General features: G+C 39.9%; 1 protein-coding gene across 8 annotated transcripts in view; it reads left to right on the top strand.

The window, feature by feature from the left end:
- The window catches only part of PTPRT (protein tyrosine phosphatase receptor type T), a 451,009-nt gene that overhangs the window by 371,508 nt on the left and 57,244 nt on the right, over positions 1-22,257 (top strand). For 5 of the 8 annotated variants that reach the window (XM_069871722.1, XM_069871719.1, XM_069871725.1 and 2 more), the window contains 3 exons: positions 9,383-9,518; positions 13,901-13,930; positions 21,717-21,764. In XM_069871722.1, coding sequence (XP_069727823.1) covers positions 9,383-9,518; positions 13,901-13,930; positions 21,717-21,764 — 214 coding nt within the window. The remainder of the gene's footprint in view (positions 1-9,382; positions 9,519-13,900; positions 13,931-21,716; positions 21,765-22,257) is intronic. The other 3 variants (XM_069871726.1, XM_069871724.1, XM_069871720.1) reach the window with 1 other exon arrangement.

The raw sequence follows: 22,257 nt of genomic DNA, 5'->3' as shown, positions 1-22,257 counted from the left end.
AAAGGTGACCAGTGAGATCATGTGGGTGAGGCTGCAAAAACCAAAAAAAAAGAAGATAGGAAATGAGGAGGAAACAAATTCTTACTGATCACACATACTTTGTTGCATATAAAAACTGCTCATTTAATAGCTCTTGCTCCCTCAGATTCATTTTAGAGGGCTTTGTTATTTTCTAAAATATATTCTGGTTTTGTGGACAGATAATGCATTTTTTAAACAGATATAATCCCACTTCAAATCTGTTTGTTATTGCACTTTGTCTTCTGATACACTGGAATGTTATTGCTTTGACAGGTTCATTCTGTTTTGTGCTGTTTATTTCAGAGGGTTTTATCACACCACTTAAGTTGAATGCACGAAAATGTGGGAGTTTTTTTTTCTTTTCCCTTGAACAAATCTCTGCCTTCTAAAAATTATTTTTTTAGCACAAGTTTATGTATCACTATAATTAACAATTAATAACCATCACATTTACGTTGTTCTTACTGAAAAATATTCCCCACTGAGAAAAGAATTCAAACTTCCTGGCACTTGGACGCCCACTTAACCCACTGAACATCATTATTTTCACCAAATTTGATATCAACTTACTCTAAGGAATTTAAAATGTTGATTTTAGGGGGTTCCTAACCAGGGAACTAACCAACCAACTTCAAATTAGTGAAGAACGTGATGCAAAACTGAAACAAGTTTGATAACCTCAGCCTAGTTTCTAGAGGGCATTGTCTACTCTAGAGCTCTGCTGTGCTGACAGACCCTAATCTTGGGCTTCTGACTAAAATAAGTAGTGGGAGGGGAGAACCTGGAGAGACAAAGCGTGTAAGGGGAAATTTGGAATGGCAACAGTAGACTGAAAATCCCACCTCTGTAATTCAAAGCATCCACTGCTGGGATACACTGAGTTGCTTCAGGAAAGAAGGGGCCTTAGAAAAAGCAGAATAAAATTGATTATCACTGTGTGAACCAACTCCTCCTGGAATCAAAGCAGTCGTGGATTTAACTGGAGTCCTGTGGAAGTTGTTGTCCTCTTACAACGCTTGCCTGGTATGAAAGGATGCTGTTGGCCACGTGTTGTGGCTCTGGCAGTAGGTTCTTCTTTGTTTGCAGATGAATCAGTAGTCAGACATAGGAGGGGAATTAAAATAAAAGCAACGCAGTAGTTGGACATTAAAGCCAGACTGATGCTCAAATCAGAAAGATTTTTCTGTTTGTTTAGTTTTAACACATAGAATCATAGAATAACCAGGTTGGAAGAGACCCACCGGATCATCGAGTCCGACCATTCCTATCAAACACTGGGAGCAAAGCATGAAGGCTCCTTTGGAGTTGTTTTTTTTTCTCCTCTCTGTGCCAGGAAAGTTAGCAGGAAGGAGGAGGCCTACAAAAAAGCTGAGGAGGGACTATTTACAAAGGCTTGTAGTGATAGGACTGGGGGCAATGGATATAAACTGGAGAGGGGCAGATTTAGACTGGACATAAGGAAGAATTTCTTCACCCTGAGAGTGGTGAGACCCTGGCCCAGGTTGCTCAGGGAAGTTGTGGCTGCCCCATCCCTGGAGGTGTTCCAGGCCAGGTTGGATGGGCCTTGGGCAGCCTGATCCAGTGGGAGGTGTCCCTGCCCATGGCAGGGGTGGAACTGGATGATCTTTAAGTCCCTTCCAACCCAAACTATTCTATGATTCTATGAATGTCTCAACTAAACAGTTTATGATGAACAGATTATCATATTCACTGTCCCTAAATAGCAATTCCAAAGGCATGACAACCCTATGGTAATTGTTCCTCAGCTTCCTTAAACAGATTTTTCAATGATCCAATGTTCAGAAACAGGATTATTATTAATGCATTAGCTTCCCAGTTTCTTCCTGGAACTGGACATTTCAAAACTGTATGGTAGCATTAGGATATGTGACAATGTCTCAAGAGAGGCGTGTGGGAAAGAGACTGTCTCACAACACCACTGCAGACGAAAAGAAAAATCTTCATTCAGGACATGCCTGGAAGTGCTGCTTCAGCTTGGCAATGTACAGAAAGTTTCCCAGTCCTTTATGCAGCACACGTAGAACGTGTATGCACAGGGTCCCTAGTGCATTGGCTGTATGACTGCCTTTTTACTGTAAAATGGTGAGTATCCTCCTTTGCATGCTACTCAGTCAGCTTGAGGGTGAAGTCTTACCAGGCATGGTGTTTTGTAGGCCACCCTGGTACTTAAAGCACCTTTGACCATACAGGCATGAAAGGTTGCCTTCTTTCAGTATTCATTATATACCCACCTCTGGGTTTTGTTCACTGGGTTTGTCATTTCTACTGCTGGTGTGGCTGCGGATTTTAAATCATAACTATGACGAGAGAAGTATAACTGCTTAGAGGTGACTGGCTGGTGCAAAGGTTGATTAGTTTTTGTTTGAAGTGTATGATGAATCCATTTTACATCCATAGCACTGTCATAAACTGCAAAGTTTTTGCCTGTATCAGTCACAAGATTGATCTCGCTGTGTCTGTTTAAGACCATGAAAACATTAAGTCTCATCTGTAAATTTGAACTTGTGATGATGGGAATTTTACCACTTTTCCATTTTTACAATTCAAAGCTAATTTCTAAATAGCTCTACAAAAGCAGAGAGTTAAAATGGAAACTTGCTATCAGTGTCTGAACTGTCACATCACAACAGTTGTTCTTTACCTGAGTTCTTCTTTTGAATATCTGTAATAACCTTTCTCATTCTCGGGGGCCATATATCTCCCTTTAGCACAAATTAAGTTCTTCTGCTCTGAAGAGAAAGGAAAAAAAGCCAGGAAGAGAAAAGGCAAGCCTTTTTTGTGGATTTGCCCGGAATCTGCAGAATCAATTATTCCTTTACTGCTATTTTTTAATTCTCATTCATTTTAGTAATGCTCATCTTGGTTCTTCACTGTGTGTTTACCCTTATCCTCCTCCAGATGCAATCTGTATGCCTGCTAATCCCTCATATAAATTCTGGTCTGTCTTTCTCTCCAGGACTATTTTGTTTTGCTGCTCTCTCCACCTACAATATGGTCAAAAGCTTTTGGCTCTCTTCATTCTTTCCATTCCTTTTGAGCTTTTTTTAAAGAAAGGAGAATGCCTTATTGTGGTATTAAGCCTGTGTGCTGCCTGCAGACTTCAATGACTGGAGGCGGATAATTGGTGTAGTGATGATCTGTGTAGCGATACCATTGGTTCATTTTTTAAAATAAATGACAACAAAGAAATACCCAAAGTGGAATCTGTCTTTCAGATCTGGTGAGCTGTTTCATTTTGTTGGCTTATGGTATGCAGACTCCCTGGCACCCTGTATCACCTTGTTTTTAGTCCCGGTGCTCTGATACACGCTGCTGAAGGCTGCAGACTAGCCTGTATTCCACAATCCAGCTAATGCACTGGGTTATTGTTGGGCAGTGCTGGCTAGCAGGTATTTCTGATCAAGATATGAAACTATGTCCTTCCACCTTTATCTCAGTGTTATCATACTCACAGGTAGCTGCCTACGCTTGTGTTTGGATATTGGAGACTGTGTTTCAGAAGTATAGATATAATCAGGATCTGAAAACATGAGGGAAAACATTTCTGCATGCAGAGATGCTTTAATCATTTGTAGGCCACTCACACAGAAAGCACTGTTAGGGGGGGAAAAAAAAAAGAAAAGGAAATCATGTTTACAAGTGATTTGAGAGCAACTGGCTTTTGGAAATAAGCCTCTAGGTGTATTAGGAAATTTTACATTCAGCATGTTGCCTCACCGTTATGTTCTAAAAAGAAATTACTCTGAGCAGCTCTCTTTAACTCATAATGACTTTGAACCCATTATTTTCCATTAATTTGGGGGGTTAAATAATGCTTTGAAATAATTTCTCAGATTAGCTTTTTTTTGTCTCAAGAATGATTTTCCATATGAAGAAGTGATATTCATAGGTGTTACAAATTGGGAACTGAACCTAGCCTATCCCAGGCTGATTTGCCTCTTTTATGGATGTTTCCTGTGATCTCTCTGTGGCTGAAAATCCCATTACTTTTGTTGCTATTTTCATTTTGTCCTTCTCTCATTTACACTTGTGCTGACTTTTTCTGGGTATTTGACCCAGCTGTCCCTAGAGCCATTTGGTTTTCTTTCTCTTCTCCTCTTGTTGTGATGCTGGATGCTTCTCTCTCCTTTGCAGTGACGTGGCTGCTGATGATTGTGGCACCACTTCCATTGCCAGACCTTATTACTTTTGCCTTGCCAGTTGGAAATCTCACAAAATACCCTTCTTTTCCTCCTGGCTATGGCTCTTTTGAACCCTTTCTCCTGTCAGTTACATTTTTTTTAAATGCAATATTGTAATTGCTGTTTAAATAAAGAACATTTCAAATTACAGTTTGTGAAATAGGCTTCATTGAAGAAACTCGTATTATTTGTCCTACTTAGCTACATGCCCTCAATAATCATTTTTTCCTGAATGCTTTTCAGTGTGCCACCTCCACAGAGAAGGTCACTTTATATCCGGTGGCTTCTTGTTTTCAAATAATGTATCTGTGCATAAATTGCCAGGTGAAAGATTGCCATGTTATCTTTCTCTTTGCTGCTGTTGTTGTTTCTCCCTCTGTCCCACCTCATCCCTCCTGTCCCCACCTGTGAAAGGTTGCATGGTCTGATGAAATTGCCACAGGGTGTCAGTTCAGAAACGTCAGGGCATTTCTGCTGTTGGACGCCTGTGATGCCAAAGACGTATGCTTAATCTTTCCAGATCTGTAAAGTAAATAACATTATTACTTACCTTGCGTGAGCATTGAGAGGATTTGAAGTACATGGGAATATCTCTCTGGAAGTGTATAGTGCTACATAGGAATGCTTGCTGTTAAATGGATGATTTTTTCTTTTTACTTTATTGGAATTTTGAGAAAGTTATCTTCTCTAGTTACGACTGGCAAAACCTTAAGTTTAAGGCTGTTAAAATCACTTGCAGACCATCTCCCAGCCTAAACTAGCTAAGCATGTCATCTCTTCTTTGTGGACAGAAACACTTTCAGCTAAAGAAATATTCAGAAAGATTTAAATCTATAATACAAATCACAACCCTCTAGACAGAAATTAATTTTTAATTCCAAAATTCTTGTCCTGAAGTTATCAAGCACTGCAGAGTTAGCTGTGACCATGATCTGAAGCAAGGAGGAATTTCAAAGGTTGAAGACTGCAAGGAATTGGCACAATATGAAACCCTGCTTCCAGCAGTTGCACCTTGCTGACCTAGTCTAGGTATCTATAAATCCACAGCAGTGTAACCAGATTAGACCTTGGGTGCCTAGGAGTGTGCTGCTAAAAAACAAAACAGTGCTTGATAACCTGTAAACTTGACTTCTCGTAGTCTGATAAGGCAGGTGACTCTTGGAAAAAAAAAATTTGACCCTGTCTCTTTGCATGTTTGCAGCATCTCTAGAACTTGAAAGGGGTTGAAAAAGCCAAGTCCATTAGATTGATAGGAAAGGACTAAAATCTTGAAATAGATATGAATGTGAAATGGAATGCTGGGTGAATTCTGGTCCTGTGAAAAATTCAAGCCATTGGCCAAGCTTCTGGAAAAACATTTTGTACAGTATGTGAATGCATATCTCTGAAAGTAGTACCCTCATCTAGTAGATAATGCACAGATGGGGAGTCAAGGGACCAACAGTCCTCACTTCTCTGGCACTGTCTTCTATCATTTTCCTTCCTTATTAAGAAAGTGAGCTTAGGGCAGAAAATTGTCCTGCTTCATGTTGCTACAGAGTAATGGGGTGCTGGCCTTAGCGGGGGCTCTGGCTGCCACAGAAATACACACAGTAATAACAGTGGTGACCTCTTCTTTATCCTATTATTCCAGCATCCAGCTTCGGTTATGAGGAACAATTTATTCTGGGAAATGTGGTGGAAGTTACCACTAGAAAATATGGTTATAGTTTATTTTCTTTCCCTTTTAATGTCAGCAGTATATAAACATTGTTTTTCAGACAGAAAAAGGTGGCCCCTCAAGTACAGTAGTGCAGATATTTCCAAGTGTATTTGAAGGCATTTGTATGAAATGGCCATCTGAGCAGTTTTTATAGGCTTCTGTGCTCAGAGGATTTCAGATCTGCCTGCATGCTGGTAAAGGAGAGAAACACAACTGAATTCTAAAAAAATATTACTCTCAGGAGCAGAAGTAATCTTTGCAAGCACAGTAACAGCTCACAAACCTCCTTCCACTAGAACAAAGGCATTCTCCTTCCCTACAGCTGGTGGTAATGCAAGTGGGAGTATCAGCAACCACAGCAGATTCAGGCATCTACAAGGAAAACATGCTGGAAAGGCGGAAAACCAAGGGACTTTTGCAGTTATGCTTCACTGCAAAGCTTTAAAAATCCAAGACCCAGGAATTTACCATCACTGTCATGTTATTAATTCTTAAGTGCTATTAGCTGAGACAACTTACAAATGGTTGGACTAGTAGCCTAAAGGAACTGTTGGCCTTTGCCAAGTTAGATACAAAAGTTACATAGAAGATTCAAGTGAATCAGTCAACACAGTGTGTAGGTGTCAGGATGGATAATAAGCCTTTATCCTCTTTGCGGAACTCCAGTAATCTTCAATGGAATGAGAAATATCAAATAAAAATACACTGGCCACGCATTGCCTGTAGTTACAAGCAACAGCCTGGCAAAATCAAACTGACCTTGTGGATTAGAGGATGGAATTGACAGCACATTCTTAATTCTTTTTAACGTGGCTCACAATCCATGAGGGTATTCAGATGGTACAAAAATGGTGGGGGTCTGACTGAGCTGTTTGTAGGAGGTGTTGGGGAATGATTTTCTACTATTCAGGGTCTTAGGAGTAACTGCAACTCAAGGGAAGGATAATTTGGAGTACTTCTGAGTTTCATTTCAAACAAATAGAGTTTTAGCTATTTTCAGGCAAAAATTAGACCTATATAATTTACTTTGTTGTGTAGCAGTGCTGAAATTGCTTGTAGGATGACACATAGCTCACCTCTTGGGCAGAGTTGATCCAAGATTGTGAGAGATGTTGTCAAATAAAGATGATAATATGCAACCAATACATTGTTTTCACTCTCAGGAGTTCCATTAACGTATTTCAGACATGTACGAGCAAGTGTTACTAGTTAGCTCTTAGCTGAATGGAAAAATCTGTGGATACGGCAGAGCAATAGAGTTGTCAGTGACAAAAAGCTGAAAATTACGTGTTTCAAGCAGCTAGCATTTTTGCTTGGTAAATATTGTGTTTTGCTGTGGTAAACTAGATTAACAGCTTAGCGGTAAGAAAACTGAAATCATGCTTTTATCATGGCATGCAGTGAGTTTTGTTGTTTTGCATTCAATAGGTTATTGTTCTATATGCAGTGTTCAGGTATGATGAGAAGAGACTATAGCACCTTAATCAAGATCAGATCCTCATCCTTGCACCTCAAATACTGTGTTCAGTTCTGGGCCCCTCACCACAAGAAGGATGTTGAGGCTCTGGAGCGAGTCCAGAGAAGAGCAATGAAGCTGGTGAGGGGGCTGGAGAACAGGCCTTATGAGGAACGGCTGAGAGAGCTGGGGGTGTTTAGCCTGGAGAAGAGGAGGCTGAGGGGAGACCTCATTGCTCTCTACAACTACCTGAAAGGAAGTTGTGGAGAGGAGGGAGCTGGGCTCTTCTCCCAAGTGACAGGGGACGGGACGAGAGGGAATGGCCTCAAGCTCCGCCAGGGGAGGTTTAGGCTGGACATCAGAAAAAATATTTTCACCGAAAGGGTCATCAGACACTGGCAGAGGCTGCCCAGATAGGTGGTTGAGTCACCATCCCAGGAGGTATTTAAGATGGGTGGATGAGGTGCTCAGTGACCTGCTTTAGTGGTTGATGGGAATGGTTGGACTCAGTGATCCTGGAGGACTTTTCCAACCTAGTGATTCTGCGATTCTGGGATCCCTGGGAGCCCATCAGCTAAGGCCTTGTTCAAAATATATCAGGAATCCCTATATTCAGTTCTATGATTAGGTCATGGGAAACATTTGGACTCATCCTTGTGGACAGGGATCTTTTACAGCATACGCAGTTCAGCATGTGGCAAATGGGCAAAAGAATAACCCTGTGAGGCTTTCTACTCTCTCACCAACATATGCCTCCATTGAATGTTATCTCTGCAAGCAACTGACTTCACAAACAGATGTTATTCATCTTTTTCTGAAGGTCAGAGACACAGAGTAGTTAAAAGAGCAAAGCATGAAGGTCTTCTGATGACAGGATTCTGCTTTCACCTTTGATTCACTTTTCTTACTCTGTTTAAGCTGTAGAGGAAGACTTGACTGATTCCAATAACAAAGGTGAAATCCAAGAAGAGATTCTGATCTTATGTAACATGAATTCATTTAACCTCATCAAATGTAATTCTGATAGATTTAGGAGCAGTTAAGTATATCGGGGATATAGTAAAGTCAGGCTTTTTTAGTCTTCAGAGTGGCCACAATTCAGATCTTGTGGGACCTAAATTAAGCTCAGTTGTTTAAGGTGTATTTGGAAAAATTCTCCGCAGCAAGTAGTGAAGTTATCAGAGCTAAGGTATATAATAAACACAACACAAGTAGTCTCAGCAACAGGGGAGAGGGTAGCATTCTGCAAAGTCCTCTGTTAATGCATAGGCAAAAGACCCTTAAAGTCAGATCATGATAAGGAAGTAGAAGAAATGCTATGTAAATAATGCTCCTAAATAGGTTTTATTTTTAAGTGTGTAGGCTTTACTATTAAAAAGAACTCAAAAATTTCAAGTGGAAATCATGTTGTTTTACCTGACCTGGAAAACTTGTCATGCATGGAATATATTAGATGATGTGGTGGGTGCTCTGTGCATTGGATTTATGTTTGTTACGTGTGTAATTGTAACTACATGTTTACAAAACTTAGGCCTCCAGTGTAGTGAGAACTACAAATGTGTATTGATTTTTGAAGAAAAAAAGTTTCTGTGAGTAGTATTATGGGATATGTTACTGCAAACTTTTATATTCATTATCTTGATGAGTAAGGGTTGCACCTCCACTTAAGCTGTTTCAAATGAGAATTATAACTGCTATTAATTCTCCTGCTTCTGGGTGCATGCTGAGTGCTTCAGAAGAGTAAATTCCCCATTACAATATAATGTGGTAAAATATTAGAGTCAGTTGCATTACGCTGGGATTTTACACCCTATTACTGTTCTGAATTGTCTGTCATTAGCCCTTATTAAAGGCAGATTTTGCTAGATGGACAATTGTCTATTGCAATTTGATAGCAAATAAGTTGTTAGGCTTTCAAATTAATATTTAAAGTGGATGATTACATGATTTTTCTACAAATTGTCTTTTTGTCTCCTCCTTCCTCTTTCTCCATCTTTTAAGGAGCTTCCACCCAGAATTCCAATGCAGTGGAACCAGAAAAACAAGTTGACAGCACGGTGAAAATGGCTGGAGTTATAGCTGGTCTTCTGATGTTTGTTATTATTCTCTTGGGAGCAATGCTTACCATCAAGAGAAGGTAAGTTTCTGCTTTGCTTGCATCTTGGACCTTCTACCTAGAGCATCGTTACTTCAAAGAGAATAAATATAGGAGAGATAAAACGTCCTGTTGTGTTACAGGGGGAACAGTTAATGCTTACTTATGTAACACTGCCACTGAGAAGTTGTAGTCCTAGAAACGATGCCTGTTCTGGCAGATGTTATAATGCATGAACAACAGAAGAATGGTTGCTATTGCAAAGAGTTAATGATAAGTAATTGTTAATTAATGAGAAAGGATAGTGCATGAAAATGCATGGAGAAGCACATTGCAGTAGTGAAGCAATGGAAATGAGCATGGGAGCCTGTGGACATAGTGAATTTGAGCATGGTGTCCCATGGATGGAACTTTGCTATATCTGGCTTTGCCATAGGCTCTGTTAACCTGAGCATCTTTATTCAAAATTAAGATCAGAAAGGAGGTGAGGGGGAGCATTAGAAATATGAATTCTCCCCTTGTTCTTTCTAAAGCAGGAAAATTATATTTTCCTCTGTATTTCCCAAACACAGCAACACACCCAAGTGCATGCAGGCAAAATCACTGCAGTCAGTATCTCTCTTTGCCTGTTTACTGTCATCTGCAAGATTACACACTGGAAAACACATTATTATAAGATATAAACTGCCTCACTGACTTTAAGATCTTTTCCCATTTGGAAACTAAACAGCACAGAGAGTTTTTGGAGGCTTGCCCTCTGTAGATCTGCGTAGCGCACCTCCAGCATCGCTGACAAACCTGCTGATTGCATTGGTTCTGGGTCTCCCTTGAACGGGCACCACCAGTCATGTCCAATTGAGGCTTGGAGCTCCATATGGATAAGTGTTCCCTGAAGATGAACTTAAACCTACCAGGCTCATTTCATTTGTAAACTAAAGCATACTGGGACCAGCTTTTATAAAATGAAAGGCTGCTTTGGACCACAGGTCGATCTGAACTTCTGGAGGAGCATAGCTGAAAACTCGCGCTAGTCTAAGAGAACAGTTTAACAATAAAGTTCTCTTCCTATTTTACAAACAGAAATGTTACGTGCTTAAGCCCCTGCATTGGATTTTTGCATTAACCTTACTTTAAAAAGAGTCCTCCTTTTTGGTTTGCTAAGGCTAACGCCTCACTGTACAAGCTACTGTATTCTTGCAAGGCAACAACGCAGAAAAAAAATTAATTAGAAAAAATTGAGGCTTCTTCTTCAAATGGGGCTGGAAAATATCACAGTGACATTTGTTCATGGTCCAGGACATGATAATTCATTGGTAATAGGCACAGCAGTGGATTTCCTGAATGAAGCATTTTGTTAATCAGTGAAAAGAGCAAAGGACGAGGAGAGATTAGAAGAGATGCAAACACTAAGAGGATGCAGGCACTGGTTTGAAGTTAAGATTAGACAGATCATCACAAGATGTACCAAACTAGCACACGTTTTTGAAACATACATGTATAAGGCCTGAGCAAGTGTTGCCCTGTTGCTTGTAGTTTACATAGACCATACTGCAAAAACTCCAGTGACTGGCAAATTTTGGAGGGTCTGTCAATGTTTTGTAGGGTTTAGTTAGGTATGTGAAGCTAAATTCAGCCAGCCAGAACATTCATGCAGTAGGAAATTTGAATTTGACTTTACATTTGTTATCTAAAAGTTTTCATTGAACCCTGGGGGTTTTTAAAGCCTGCTAAAGTCTCTGTATTTATATATCTATGTAAAAATTTTGTGTGTGCATATATAAATTTCTGATTTAAATATGAATGTCTTACAGTATCTAATATAAAAACCAATGATAAATTTGTTTTCTTGGTTTTGGAAACCCACTAGCTTACATGAGTTATATGTTTGCAGCTCCAATACCATCATATGTATATGGATATACAAATTGCTGCAACATAATTTAGCCTGGTAATGTACAGTTGGTGATTAATGCCTACATGGGTACATTTGCCCACTTAAGGCAGTTCCCCTTTCTTTCATTAATAGATGTGCACCTTGAAATACCTCATTTTTATGGTATCAAAACATTGCTAATTCTCTAAGGAACTTGTTTGTTTATACTTAATATTAGTTCAATATTTTTCTATAATAAATAACGCAGGACTAATTAGTAAAAACAAGCTGAAAAGAGAAAAAGAAGACATTTGTAAACATATTTTCTGGAGAAAATACCCTTTGATTTTGCTTCCCCCAAGACGATTGGATTTTGGTCACTTCTGATTTTTGTCTGGACAGTTTTAACCCTGGTGTATTTGTGACTTGCATTTCCCTGGAGTGAAGAACGTGACACTTTTCAGGCTTGTGCAGTTGAGCATACAAAGCCTCTACTGACCCCTTTAAGTATAAGACTGAATAAATAGGATCAGACAGCCTGTCATGGGTGCACTGTAAATAAGTTCTTTAAAGTGCTGTTGGTAGCAAAAAAAGGAGATTTGGGGCTATGTAGGGTCTAGGATTAGTTCCTTCTATGAAAATTCAGCTCCTTATTCTGGATTAGGATTTACACTGTTACCTTAAACTAATTAAATAAACCCCAAATGCTTCTTGAGCAGAACATGCTCAAGCTGTTGGATAGAATTACTATAGGAATATTTGCTCATTCAGTGACCCAAGACCCTTCTGTGTCCCTTTTTAGGTGGATGTCAGGCAGGGTTTTCAGGTTATGTGATACATTGTGGGATTGGGTCATGTTTTTAGTGATCTGTAACTCTGACCAAATTTAACAGTTAGTTTTGAGATATTCCTTAGGAAGTCCTTATTTTAGCTTGCATGTTTTGAGAGAATTTGAGCCAAAATAGCCTGTCCAGTCCCAAAATAGAATCCTTCTATTGTTTGTCTCCCTTTATTTTCTGTCGTCACAGAAGAAATCTTTCTGAGCTTTTTTCTGTAGCCTTGAGGGACACACAGCTTTTTAATGAGAACTAAGAGTCTTGTGTGATCACATATATCTGCTGGCTGAGACACGAGAAACGCAGGAAGCACAGCAGAATTGTTCAACAGAACAATTGCAGCTGATAGTTTTGTGTGAAACCTCACACTGGTGTATCAGGGTGGTGTTTAATGAAGAGAATAATTTTGGATTATTCTGCTGCGTGGACTCTTGTTTTTCACATACTGGTGGTTTTCCCCTTGCTTAGAAGTTCAGAGAAGCTCAGAAACTCAATGCAAAGCTCAGTGGCAATCATTGTACCTTAACTGGTGCATTGCTGTGGCATGTAGAATACAGGGAATATCTCGGAATAGGTGTCATTCAAATAACTTGGCATATATCAGGAATCTGGTCAGAATTTCAGGTTTATAGCAAAGGCAACCATCAGGAAAGACATGTCATTACAGAGTAACCCAACCAACCATCTATAAATCACTGTTCCCTTCCCAGAGCATCCACAACAAAGACCATGGTCGTGCACAGAGCATAACTGCACTGAGTCCAGTTTCCATATGAGCTTATGAAAGTGGTGTTCAGAGCAAGCATAACAGTGAGCACTTGAAGCCTACATTTATACTTCCTAGTGTTTATAGTGAATTCAAGGGTGGAATTTTAAATTTGTGCAGTAGGTTGAGGTTTGTGTTTATTTTTTTTATCCCTGTCTTGACCATGGCTCCTGTTGTGCCTTGCTGTTAATCTGTAATGACGTGCTAGATCTGTTGTGAAACAGCCCTATCTGAGCAGCTCTTTTTCAGTTATAAAAGTGAAGACATCGCCTCTTAAGTTATAACTTATTGCCAAGTCTCATTTTGTGGCGGTGCTCAAAAAACACATCAAAATTTTCTGTATTGAATTGTTGAAAAACTGTAATAGAAGATGCTTAATCACAGTGACGCAGGAAGCTAATGCATACCCCCAGTGATCATCTAAAAATATGCAGCGATGCTTGAATTGTTAATGAACTATTTGCATTTTAGAGTTTGATGAAGCTTGATTTATCATTACACAATTTTCTCATTGTCTAAATATTCCAATATTGTGGTGTTCTTACATTGTCACTTTCCCATTTATTGTTATTTGTATCAATGGCTCTTACATATTTCTTTGCATTCAAAAACAACTCAAAGCATTTCACAGGCAAAGGTAAGTCTCATCATCCGTGTCATTGACATGACAAAGTTAAGGAAGAAAGATGTGAGGCGATTTAGTCACAGCAACACAAGCCAACAGCAGATGTGGAAACACATCCTGTGTTTCTTGTCTCCAGTTCTGTATCCATTCCTCATGGACAAAGTGCTCCTGAAAAAGTTGTAGGAAAAAAGTGGCTCAATACAAAAGGCAACAAGATACTTTGTATAGTGAAAGAAATACTAGAGTTCGTATAAATCTAATTGTGTTTTGTTTTCTTTTTCTCTTTTGGATATTTTGTCCATCTGACTGGCTGTCAATATTTAGAAGAAACGCATATTCCTACTCCTATTACTTGTAAGTACTTGGCTGGGGATAATGTTTCTTGAGCGTGCTCACCTTGTGGTAATTCTGTGCTTTGTTGTATTATTTTCCTTTAGCGCTTCTTTTTTTACCCTTCCATTTATCTTTCCAACAGCTTGTGTTTTATTTTCTCACTTTCACACTGTTATGTTTTCCCTGTTTCACCACTGCACCTATAACTGTACCTGCAAACACCTGTATGTTAGTTCTTGTTTATAGCTCTTCCAATGCTAATGGACAAACACAGTGCCCCAACTGCACCTTTTTTGATTGTCTGTCGTATTTATCCAGACTACAGGGAAATTCACATCTGAAAGTTATTGTTTGGAACTTCTCAGCCATGGTTATAAGCTTTTAAAAACATAAGGTTTCTGACAACTAGGACTTGACATTATCTGAGGAAACATCCCTACTCCCGGAGCTGCCAGGTTCCGAGTGTCAGATTAGACCATTGAATGATGAAACGGTTCAGATAGTCAGATCTAAATCACCTTTCCAGTCCTAATGACAATGCTGCATAATTAAGGCAGTTGTTAAGGCTTGTGAAAACGCTTCACACATCAATACTTCCAGAGCCATCTGTTGCCTAAAGATTGAGGAGCTGGAAAGTAACCAGGGCCAAGCTGTTTCTGCCATGATATTACTTGTCTGAGGATCAGGAGGAGGAGAGGACTGGATCACTGATCTGAGGGAGGAGTCCTGGAGAACAGAGTTGGATGCCTTGGCTGCCAACAAAGGACTGGGAGGGATGGAATAGGCAACTATTACTGCTGAGAGAAGCAGGTCTCTCCTCTTCATCTCTCAGAAGCAGCAGCCCCATCACTGACCTAAACCTTTCCTCCAAAAGCAGCAACATGCCAGAGTTTCCAGGGCTCTGACATGGACACAGTAGTCAAAAGGGCAGTATCTGTTCTACTAGCCCCTCTTAATCTGCCACCTCTAGAGAACCTCCTCCTTTGCGTATTCAGTTCACTTTTGTCTTAATCTTGTGACTTGATCCTGTGGACACTTTGGGAAGCTGCTCAGCAGGTCAGTGAAATAAGTGCCTTTATATTCTGCCCTTTAAGTGAAAGTTGACCACTTTCCCATGTGAGTTGATTTATATCCAAAGGAGTTAAGTAACAGGATCCCTATGCATCACCTCTTGGGGTGATTTTGCTTCTCAATGACTTACCAGAAAATAATTGAAAGAGAAACTTTACCCACTTGCCAAGTGTGTGAGGAGCCTAAAGACACCATAATGAGCCTTGACTTTGCCATGTTACATAATTGTAAATGCAGAGTAACTCCATTTCTTCTAGATTTCATGCTGGTTCACCAAGAATGGATAGTCAGGTTTCAGAAGAGGTTTAACTAAGTGCTAAAGCATGGAATGTTTTCAACTTGTAGGTGCTACTATCTAGTTGCATTCCTTGCTACAACCTTTCCTCTTCTTCCCATTTCTCATGAACTTCAGAAAAATACCCTCTGCACTGTTCTACTCTTTTGGTTTCCTTACAACCAGTGAGCACCATTGCCTGAAAGGTCCAGTCCCCAGTTTTCCATTATAATTTTATCTTGTTCGAACGGGTTGTATGTGGTCAGAATGTTCCCTACTTTATTTTATTTTGAGATTTGTGTGTTTAAGAACATGAACCAAGTTCTGAGCCCTGTGTGGCTTCTATTTACATCTGCACAACAACATTGCTTTGAGGAGTCAGCTGAGGATTACTCTGCTATGGAGAAAGTAAGGGTATCATTAAGTGGTCTCTTTGCTGTCTTGGTAATGGCTACTGTGGATCAATATGCTGGAGCTTTTTATTCTCAGGGAACAGGAGAATGACTCAAGAAAAGTGAAGAGACAGACCTCCAGAGGTCACCCAAGCCTGAGGTTACAATGAGCTTCGGGAGCAGCAGAAGCAAATGTTTTTTAATAAGATAAGATTTAATAAAATAAGATTTAATAAAGCAGATGCACAACGCACAGCGTGTCGTGGTAGAGAAGAACCAGAGGTATCATTAGGCAAGTTTCTGTGTTCATAGCACCCCATGGAAGCACTCAGTGGAGATTTGAGCTCATGATGCAGAAATCACATTTCTCCATAGCAACTGCACCCAAGATTTTTTTGTAGAGAGCTCATTCTTGGCTCTGCACTTCTGAGTCCCAGGTGCTTCATCAAGCATGAGCCCTGCTAGCTGGAGCATCACTATGGTAGAAGTAACAGATAGTTATCATGCAATGAGTACTTCAATCATCAGGCTGTGAGTGTCAACATTTGGTTTCAGATTGAATTTTGGGCTGTTTCCTGATCTGGCAAAACTAAGCTGTGTTTATTTTTTTCCCTGAACGATAGGGTATGAGAGGTGTTCCAGTAGTGAGAGAAGAAAACAGGAGGATCCATCAAGCAGTATATGACTAAAGTTTTATTGAGTTTCAAGTTTCACATGAAATAGGATGTTTTGTTATGATTAGAGATGCAAATCTTAGGTTGCTAAAAATTGTAGTTCCTAGCCAAAGTTGATAGAAATTGCTACAGCCTCTTATAAGCAGAGAGGTTTGATCTAAGTTTATTTGAAATGTTGTGAAAATAGGAGCAGCAATATGTATATATATTTTTTTTTTTAAATAGAATTGCTTTCCTTGCCAGGATCTCGTATGGATGTTTAAGTCCTGAAGCAAAATTCAGCTGAATGAGTTACCACTACTGAAAAGCAGGTTTTCAAATAAATCTATTGGCAGACCTTTAAATATGACCATATGGACTACATCACTTTATTTTTAGTTTCAGTTTCTGGACTTGAAAGTTATGCTTCTTAGAGTTATTCTTGTCTGCTTTCAGATAATTCCTCTCAAGGCTTTCTCATTTGTTATGCTGACATTTCTTCTTGTTAGGGACCAAAATCTCCAACCCTAATGCTTCTAAGCAGTTCTGAATGAGAAGTCTCATAAATTCACAGAGACTTATATCATTGAGTCACTGATGTTTGCAGAGGTGGCCCGTAAGTGCTGTGGTAGCCTCTAGAGTCTACTGGAGGTCTGCCTTCAGCCTCTCTTGTATTCAATTCCCCAGGACCATAAAATCTGATTCTGTAAGATAGTCAAGTACCTGCAGCTTTGGTGAGACCCATCCAAATGATTCATTTATAAAAGCAGCTCTTTTAGCTATTTTGTTGTGCATAGCAGGGAAACAGAAATGGAATTTTGCGTAGCAACACTTCATTAAAAATTTCCTACGACTTACAGGAAGGGGTGTTATTGTGGCTGAAGGAGAGGACCATAAAGATCTTCAACACATTTTAAGCGGAAGTACAGACCCAGGGCACTTCTACTCCTTACTTGCTAAGTCATTGTGCAGGATTGGCATCATTTTTTGTACTTCAGCTTACTAACCATTAAAAGTTAGTTGCTTACAGTTTGAGATCCTTCGACTGGACTTGGTTTGGTGATGGGAAGAGAAGGATGCAGAATTGGGAGTTCCAGTCCTGGTGCACTCATTGCATCCCTCTCACCAAGATGATGCGTGAACCTTTTCAGAGGAGTTACTCTGTATTTACACCAATACAAACGTGGTCTAAGGTTTTGTACAGAATTGTTGCTCTGCCACATTGCACTGAAGTTTAATGCATTGTAAGATACGATGTGCAATGTAAGGCCATCTGCGTCTTAAAGGTTTTGTTTCTTTTCCTACCTGAAGCTGTAAAACACAGACAGCAGTTCAGCTGGTTTAAAGGAGGTTTTGTATTGAATGACAGAACCTCTTTTGCAACAGTATTTTTAGCTGCAGCAATCCATATCAAGGCTTTATTATTTCCTTACCAGAAAAAGGAGCTTGAGGTGTTTTATTTTATTTTGTTTTGTTTCTTTCTCCTGCTAGGTAATGGTTATAGAATGAAATTTAACCAAGAGTGATATCAAACCAGAGGAGTATTTCTGGAAATACATAGATTCATGTATGTGTTACAAGCATTCAGTTTAGTATTATTTATCATGAAAGGACACTAAATGGCCAATACGTTGTTTTCCTTTTTCCCTGAACTAGCTAAACTACTAAGGACACAACTTCAGCTAGGAAGCCTCTTTGACTCCTAGCTTAATTTCAGACCAATTTTAATTGTTGTGGTGGTTTCAGCCAGCATTTTCTCTTCATGGGAGAGATTTTGGCAAAGGTATTAAGCTAAATTTATACTTGCACTTTCTGAAATAACAGAGTTTGTGCTGAATTTATTTCCACCATCTGTGGGGCATTTGAAAAGAAGTAAAACGTTATTTTATTTATAGGCATACCTCTGTCTAACCACATGCATACATAATATCTCTATATATTTCCATGGATGGTGGGATCTGCCTGCACAGGTCAGCTTGCTAAATCAGAATTTTAAGAAGCAACTGATTTTCTTTTTAGAAAAAAAAAAAGTAGATCTCAAAACCCACCAACAAACCCCAAAAAACCCCGAAGTCCCCCAAAACCGAAGCAACAGAACCATGAATCAGTGGTTATGCCAGTCCAATGAAAAAAAAGTCCAGAAAGTAAGTGAAATTTTATTTGGAACATGTCTGTGTGGTGATCTCAAACCTAAACTTTGCAGAGGGCAGTGTTTGCTGGCTGTCTATACCAGCGTATACACTGTATGGCTCTTATACACACTCATCTTGTCTAAAGTTTATGTGTTTATAAGTAAATGTCCTCAACAAATAGTGATTAATTTGATCAAGTGAAGCTTGGAGAGCACAGCCTTACATTTTTCAAGACCTGGTGTTTGTATACACGCAGTACAAAATATTCAGAGCCTCTTTTGACATATATCTATGGCGCATCACTTTCTCATGTCAAGTAATCTTTGCTTTGTGAGTACAAGTGGTGCAGCTGGTCCTCACTCTTCACTTAGCCTTTACTCTAGTAAATTCCCTCTGCTCCTGCAATAACCCACACTGAGTTTGTCTTCACCACGGCAGGTGCTAAAAAGTGCAAGTGAAGCTGTCTCTGCACTTGCCTGTGAGTGGAGGATTTGCCCTTAGAGCGGCTAAGAGAAGCAGTAAGCTGCCTGTGTGCTTAGGCCAGAGAATATTTCCCACCTCTGTTGAGGTTAGGTTACTGGATGCACAAAGGCAGCGTGTGGTGAGCTGCAGTTTTGAGCAGGACCATCGGAGCCCACGGAGGAGATTCCCCTCCAGAAGGGTGTATGGCCTTTAGCTCTTGTTCCTCTTGCTCTCGGTTTAAAGATTTCACAGGCAACCTGCGTGGTCAGCTTGAGAGATGTGCAGCTTTACTGCATACAGTTTTCCTAAAGTCTAAAATGACCTGCTCTTCTCATAGCTTAGCCCTATTATTTTTTTTCCCAGTTCCTGTAAACAGGAAGAACCACTTCTCTGTGATGGCTTTTCACACGTTTGAAGACATATCAAGCCTATTTGATTTTCTTTTCCCTAGATTCAAGATCCATCTTTCCTTTGGCCTTTGCTTGTAGGTCATGTCTTCTAGATTTATCTGTTGTGTTCTGCCTTTGTATGCGTCCCCTTGGCCCACATTCTGTTTGAAGTGCAATAGTGCAGCAGGGGCCTTGCTGATCCTCTGTTAGAAGAAGAGATTGCCTGTGGTTTGTTGACCACAGTGCCACATCTGAACCTTCACTTATTTCATAGAACCGTAGAGATGCTAATCTTGGAGAGCTTTTCCAACGCTAACAAGTCCAATCATCAACACAATAGCAACACGCCTACTAAATCATGTCCTGAAGCACCACATCTACACATCATTTGAACACCTCCAGGGATGGACACTCCTCCACTGCCCTGGGCAGCCAGTTCCTGTGCTTCACCACTCTGTCAGTAAAGAAATTTCTCCCAATATCCAGACTAAACCTCCCTGGGTGCAACTTGAGGCTGTGTTTTTAAACCAGCATGAGGCTGTTCTTTGAAATGGAGTTTGTGATCTACTACAGATCTAGGGAACAGTCATCCTTTTCCACAGAGCTGCTACTTAAGCAGTGCTCCCTGATGAGTATTTGCATGGCTGATCAGTGCCTGCTTTATCCTTCTGCAGGTTTTGTCATAAATAATATGTGTACTCCTAGCACACTGCTACACGCAGGTGTCTAAAAGGAGTGGTATTTAGTAGCTTTCTTAAATTGCTTATTGAAAATGAGAGCAATACGCAATTCTTGTCTGTAGGAGGAAATTTCATGTTTAACTTGTGTGATCTATACCTAATGTCTAAATTACCTGTGCATGCAAATCTACATTACAGTGTATATAATCCATCCTTGTGAAACATCTAAAATTAAATCTGTCAGCGTACATGTACAAGAGCTCTTTAGGAGTGGCAGTTACAGATTTAATATTCATACATGTAAAATTGATGTAAAAAAGTTAGAGAAGAGTTTGCAAGACAGTTTTAAAAAGTAATCCCTGAAGTTTATCCAAACTTCTGCCGGGCAGGAATCAGATCCTGCAGATACCCCACACTAAAAACACTGCTTGAGCTTTCTGATTAATGCCCTTGGCAGTAAATGTTTTATACTTGATACTAAGTTTGCATTCCTTGACTGTTAAAATATTATTTTAATGCAGTGCCCCAGTGTTTTACAGGAGTAGAAGTTTCAAAACCAGATGAATCAAATCTGCATTTATTTTTTTTTTCAAAATTTGCGCTTAGTTTAGGTTCACTGGCAATGGTTTTAGCCTTGCTTTAGTTGGGTTAGCTTCAACTGCCTGATTATACAGCTGGTTTCATTTTTTATTCTGCTTTCATCATCCTTCTGTCTCATCCCTCCTGTGTGTGCATAGTGTTTGTAAACATCACCTCTTCATTTACAAACCCTCTTGAACTGAAAAGGGCGACCTAGTCACCCCCATCCCTGGGCTCCTGTTTTCTTACTGACACTTTTTTCTTATGCTTAAAGTTAAACCAGCTATTAATATCCCCTTATTCGCATTTTGACATTTCTGTTTCTTCACCCTGTGTGGCTTGTATCAGATTCTTCTTCCAAACATCTGCCTGGTCTTTTATTTGCTCCCCTTTCCAACAGCATAATGCATGAGACAGAAAGTGTCTTCCCCGTGCCTGGTGTCAGGCAGTGCTGGGCACACGCTGGCAGCAGCCTGCAGCCGGTGCCTGATTGACACTAATGCACTGATAGCAGCTCCATCAGGGTGTTGCACTTGTTGTCTTTAGGGGAGGCTGGTCAGTAAGGAGAGCATTAACCATGTCACTCATGCAGCTTGTCAGCAAGTCACAGAGATCTCTTGAAGTCGGCTATTTTGGGAAACAGCATTTCCAGACAAATGCTTTTCCAATTCCAAAGGCATTTTTGACATGCTGGGGAATAAAACTCTACCTAGCTGTGGGTTTAAGTCACATCCCTAACATTCTAGAAAGTGCTAGTCATTTGATTTTGTAATCCTTTCTATGAATTATAATGATGGCAAGGACCAAATAGGCTTAGTCCTGTGCTGCCACTCTATCCAGACACATAACGGAGGCAGAAAAGGCACATTTAGAAAGCGAGAGCCCCTTGATGTGTCTGGCAAGCTTAGCTCTGAAATCCTCAAAAGAGATCAGTCTTCCTTTTCCCTCTAAATTTAGATGAAGAATTTTTACATTCTTGGAATAGAGAGAGAGAAAGGTGGAAACTGATAACATGCTGTTGAAAGAAAAATGTAGCATTTTCAGATGCAGAACAATTTTCCTTATGGCTTCTCTCTGAACTTGCGTAAGCGTTAGCTGGTCCACCCGCGAGCAGCCTGGTTTGTGCGTGCGAGTTAGATTGAGAACTTTAAACTCATGTCACCTTTTCTTTTTAGGCATTCAAGCCAATGTTTTAGGGGCCTCTCTGTCTTCTACAGGACCAGGTAGAACTACTTTGCATAGGGCTTTCGTAAGCAGGCCTTTGGGGAATAATGGGCTTGGGTTTGGGGTTATTTTTTCTTGCCTAGCACATACAGAAATGTTATTGCTCATTCACTGAAAGAGAAAATGAGTTTGCCAGTTCCGGCTCTTTGTAGCTTGTTGGCATCTCTGAAAAGATACCAGGCAATGGGACTTGCAGATAATTATTGCCATAAATAATTTAATCTGGATCTAATAAGGAAGTTACCCTTTTTGACTCACCATTTTTAAACACCAGTAGTAGTCATCTGCAATGGCTCACCCCAGCAGTCCAGAGTGCTTGTTATTAAGGACTTCGGCATTTTGGATTAGTGTTTCCCACCGAGAAATTTTAAACCTTGTTGCCAAAGAATTCACATAGCCATGTATGATTAGCAAATCTAAAGGATTAAAATAAGCACCTAGCAGGGATAATACACTTCAAGACTATTGTTGCTACCTCAGTTACCACAGCAC

This window comes from Phaenicophaeus curvirostris, chromosome 18 (genome assembly GCF_032191515.1).
Source record: "Phaenicophaeus curvirostris isolate KB17595 chromosome 18, BPBGC_Pcur_1.0, whole genome shotgun sequence".
NCBI lineage: Eukaryota > Metazoa > Chordata > Aves > Cuculiformes > Cuculidae > Phaenicophaeus > Phaenicophaeus curvirostris.
This window is presented reverse-complemented; position numbering and strand designations above follow the sequence as displayed.